At 33.9% G+C, this 4,987-nt stretch overlaps 1 protein-coding gene across 1 annotated transcript; it reads right to left on the reverse strand.

The window, feature by feature from the left end:
• On the reverse strand, nt 1–3,960 carry LOC110813426 (GATA transcription factor 11-like). Its single transcript, XM_022040557.2, has 3 exons — nt 3,823–3,960; nt 2,545–2,794; nt 1–1,298 (listed from the first exon to the last, which is right to left on the reverse strand). Exons 2-3 carry the CDS (start codon nt 2,785–2,787, stop codon nt 573–575), a joined length of 969 nt encoding a protein of 322 aa, XP_021896249.1. The 5' UTR covers nt 2,788–2,794; nt 3,823–3,960; the 3' UTR covers nt 1–572.
• Between the last annotated feature and the right edge of the window lie 1,027 nt (nt 3,961–4,987).

Raw genomic sequence — 4,987 nt, forward strand, 5'->3', positions numbered from 1 at the left:
TATGGTTGCAGCCAGGGTGCTTGCTCAGTAAGCATTAGCAAGAAATAAGGTCACTATTTTGTACATTGTCTTTTGCATCAAAATAAGCAAGCTTACAAAAATGATAAAAACAATGTAAGGCCTGAACTAATTTAGTTTTACCTCCACGGGCTTTGCCACATTTCAACCGATTGCTTTTCATCCTGCTACAAAGACGACGTAATAGAAGGCATTCTGATCATAGACAGATGTAACAAGTTCACATCTATACTTGGTACCTGATAATTATTTCACTAAGGAGAGATAAGAAAACTTTATAGTTAAGAATAAAAGAATAGGGTATTTGAACCTGACACTGTCCTGGACCTCCAGCTCCTAGTAATCAACTGGCCAAATATGTTACGCACACTGGAGGGCACATAAGATACCTAATCCTACTCTGAACATCTACTTCCTATCTGCTCCTACGAACAAACATTTTTTATCATCTAAAATACCTACTTGTACAAGAAGACAGACAAAAAAACAAGACATATTACGGGGAGAAAAACTGATGGAGAACAAGAAAGCTCTCCTCCACTAAAGCTCCTCTTCTAATAATAATCCAGCAGACACGAACCATGTGAGTTTTCTGGTGTCACAGTGTATGTCACAGACTTAGAGGGTAACTGCTCAGTCTTCTTTCTCATCTCTATCACCTTTTTGTGAGAGTTTGAGTGCAAGGATGGAACAAAGGTAGGACTGGCAGCTGGACGATACTCTGGAAGGAGACGCCCAGACCTGTACCGAACCCCACATGCATTGCAAAGAGTCTTTGGCCCCATTGGCCCTTCCCTCCATTGTGGGGTCTTAGTCACCTCACAGTGCATGCATTTTCTAGTTGGGACAGACTGGTCTGGCAGGGATTTCTTAGTCTCACCAGAGCCTGAGAGGAGTGTCAGATTCCTTTTCTTTTTCTGCTTCTTCTTGGACGATTTCTCAGCCAGACAGCTTTCTGATTCTGATTCAACAGTAGCATGAGATTCTCCAGAAGCAGTCACAGAAGAGATGAAACGAAATGTGGATTGCAGGTAGGAGGCTGAGGGGCGTCTACGCTTGCTTCGAGTACGCTTCACTGGGATGCTAAGTTTAGTGTTTAAGGATGCAGGATTTTCGGCTGAGGAAGAACTGCTATTTTCAAGGACAGAAACTGGACTGGAGGTTTGAAGCAGCCGTGAATCTTTGCCATTAGTAGACTTGTGGATAAAAATACTTCTGCTGGAGGGAGCTCCATAAGTGCTTGGGTGTTGTTTCACCTCAGAAGTACCGCTGTACTGAAACTGAGATTAATATGTAATTCAACAAAGGTCAGATGAGAGGACAAGATTTTAATTTAAGTACATCATTTTTGAGATAATGGACAAATAACCACAGCGCTAGTTAAAAAACTGAAGACAAGATACGGGAGGCAATCTACCAATATGCTTTTATTTCCAACAAAGAGAGAATGGCACCATACCGCTCAACAAAAAGACAGATTAGCAAAGTACCAAATGTTAGTAAAGATTGCCAACCATGTGAAAGATTAAAAAATATACTCAAAAATGGCCTAGTTCCATGGAAGGTTGCTTTGAGGAAAAGTAATAACTAAGTTCAAATAAAAAAGTCTTTGTAACAATTTCTAATGCAACAACTGATTTTATGGTTCTTGAGGGCAGAGAGTTTAAACAAACTTCTGAATATCTCACAATTAAGGATAAAAAATAAGGTGATACAATCTGGACACCCATGAATAGACATGTGATTAACAGAATAGGGCAAGGAACATCTAGTATAAAGCAGTTAAGATAGATAAAATCAGCAATATAATCATAATATGATCGATAGCGGAGTATCTGTTAACTACCTGAACCAAAGAACATATACTCAAAAAAAAAAAAAAAAAAAAAACGCCAACACCTGTATGTTTTAATATAGAGAAGATCATCTAAATCTAACGTGCTTCCGTATAGCTTTGTCTGATCATTTCAGCAGACTTGCTTCCTCATGTTGCAGATACAAAAAAATATATATATATATATAATAGACATATTATATCTCCAAAAAGTCAGAATTTGAAGGGCAACCAAATTTGTCTCAATCTCAGTCTTTAAGTGTTATTTTCTCTTTATCTTTTGCACCAACACTAGTATGTGTTTTAGCAAAAGTCTCAACCACACATTTCTTTTACTTAACAAGCATCAGTGGTCCATATGCAATAAACACAGTTATAGCTATACTCCATGCACTGTAGTGCACACATGTGAATTCATCCCATAAGAAGAGGAAGATAACCGTGATATAGGTCACTTTACATATAACCAGGCACAGAACATTCTGTATCTCTTTTGCCTGCCCAAACTGAGTGAGTTGACTTTAAGCACGTGACATGAAGGATGACAAGCATTCAGAAAAAATAATTTTCAGATGATAATTATCGCCAGTCATCGATTACCTAATATGCATGTAAAGTAACTAAAGCAAACCTATGGTAAGATAATACCAAGGCATAGCCAATTATCAAGGCTACCAAACAAGAAAACGCACCGGCATAGGGCGGCTCTGCTGAACTCCCACATTCTGTTTGCAAGTATTATCAGATAAATCAGATGATAAACCTGCCAAGACATTAGCAGGGGGTGGCTCAAGGTTTTGAAAGCCAGCATCCCAATCTTCTCCATTGTTCAACTCCACATCTTCTAATGGAAAGTCAAAACACTTGACGACATCATCAAAGAAGTCATCAGAGAGGCCATTGAAGTTTTCGTCAAAAAACCACGAACTATTCATATTAATTCTGTTTGCAAATGTCAAAACACGAAAGAACAAACAAAGAAGACAAAGTTAATTCAAAAATTGGATATTCTTTAGTATGAAAATACAAACTAGACACAAGTTAAATTATACCATGAAAAATAGATAAAACCGCGTCAAAGTTAATAATGAAAATGTTATCTCAATGATTGGATTATTACCTAATTTACTTTCCTTAACCCACTAGAATTACCCAAAGTAATTGACAGCAAGATCTTAGAAATAATAGCTTCCCAGTCAAAACCTTCAAAAACCATATACGAGCTAATGAAGGACTCTCAAAATCACAGGATATTCTCATTCTACTGAGTTAATTACCAGTTTCCAGGTTACAGATGAAAAAAAATATTACCAGGTAACAACGTGAGAGGTAAAAAAAAAGGCAATGTTCTTTTCCATGCTATAGTTGACTACCCTCCCTAAGTTCCAACCAATAAGGGTTGGCTTCTCAGACCGAAAAAATAATTAAATAATAAGATAAAATCTAAAGACATGTTTGGTTACCGAGAAAACGTATGGAAATGACGAAAAAACACAAAAACCAAACACTGAGAACCCATGGAAAATCAAACTGATTCTATTGAAGAAAACACAGTCGAGACACAGTTAGGGAAGGCATCTTTCTAGCACTCTTTTCTTTTCCCCCTACGTTTGTTACAAATCCCACACAAAAAAAAATAAATTACCACGACATTTGAGAAATTTCCTTCTCTTTCCGTCCTATTATTCTTCCTCTTATCTTCTCGACAACCAAACACGAAACGAAACAAACGCAATGCAGCAACCAGATACAACACAAACCGAAAATCTACTTCCAGAAAGACGATAGCAACAGAAACGCAGAGCAAAATTTTGAAAATGAGAATCAGAAAACCGTTCAAATGGTAGAAAATCAAACCAGAAAGGGTACATTCCACAAACCCTAGAGAGAGAGAGAGAGAGAGAAAGAGAGAAGAAGGGAGATATATATATATATATAGAGAGAGAGAGAGAGAGCGCAGTGCATGTTACCTTTGGTGCAACTCACTGAGCGCATTCTCCGGGTGAGAAGGGAGAGAGAGAGAGAAAAGGAGATTCCCTTTGAATCTCTCCTTGTCTGAGATTAGGCTTATTAGGGATTGTTGTTTGTGTGGAAGCGTAAGAACGAAATGGAGAAAGAGAAGGAGAGATATATTACTGTGCGAGCGAGCACATGGAGTACTCGTGAGGATCCGTACTAATCAGACGACACGTGGCATTAAACCGTGTAGATTGAATTATTTTTAAAAAGTTTTGGTACCAAAAACAAGCAACTCTTTTTATTTTGTTCACATGGGGAAACCTTTATTTATTTATTATTTTTTTTGAACTGTACTCTACTTGTACACTTGCGTACTATGATTTCAACATGCTTTTTAACTTTAACCAATAGAAATTTTGTTTGTTCTTAATTAATTTACACCAATTATTAATTTCTTAAATAATATTAAATATTATATTTATACATACACTAACATTTAAATTTATTTTGTTTAATTTTATTTTATTTAAAAAATTATACCACTTATCTTTATTTTATAAAACTTAATAATGTCCCTTATTATATACATATATATATATATATGTATGTACTAATAGTCACATTTATGAATTTAATACTATAATCTAAATTATTTATCAACTAAAAATGTAAAAATGAATGTGTCAAATAATAAGAGTAATTATTATGTTGTATATCACATTATATATAACAAAAAATGTAAATAAATAATGCAAAACTTTTAATTGTTTCAACACTAAGCAATTATTTTATATGACATTTTTAGTAATTTTTTTTTTTTACTTTATGTTATAATGACAAAAAATAATTCTTTATTATAATATTTAATAAAATATAAAGTTACATAATAAAAGTATTATAAAATTATAATAGATAAAACAAATAAAATAAGATGTACGTATATAAATAATTAATATAAAGAGTAATTAAAATTAAAAATAATAATTCACAGTATTATGGTTAATTAATAGTGAGGTGTTTACTGAATGGTATGTTTGACATGTGAAAATTTTATTAAAAAATTAATTTTTTTTAATTATAAAAAGAAACCTTAAATAATAATAATATCACTATTTTTATTATATAAAATAATTATTGATTGAATCTATAATTGCATGGAAAATAAAAAAAAATCAA

Source organism: Carica papaya, chromosome 2, assembly GCF_054855325.1.
Source record: "Carica papaya isolate Zhongbai chromosome 2, ASM5485532v1, whole genome shotgun sequence".
Taxonomy (NCBI): Eukaryota; Viridiplantae; Streptophyta; class Magnoliopsida; order Brassicales; family Caricaceae; genus Carica; species Carica papaya.

What these genes read in the sequence shown, in the direction of transcription:
- LOC110813426 (XM_022040557.2), bottom strand. Translation starts at nt 2,787, where the DNA reads ATGAATAGTTCGTGGTTTTTTGACGAAAACTTCAATGGCCTCTCTGAT. An exon ending in AGCAGAGCCGCCCTATGCCG is followed by an intron (nt 1,299 to 2,544) that starts GTGCGTTTTCTT and finishes TATTAATCTCAG; the next exon opens with TTTCAGTACAGCGGTACTTC.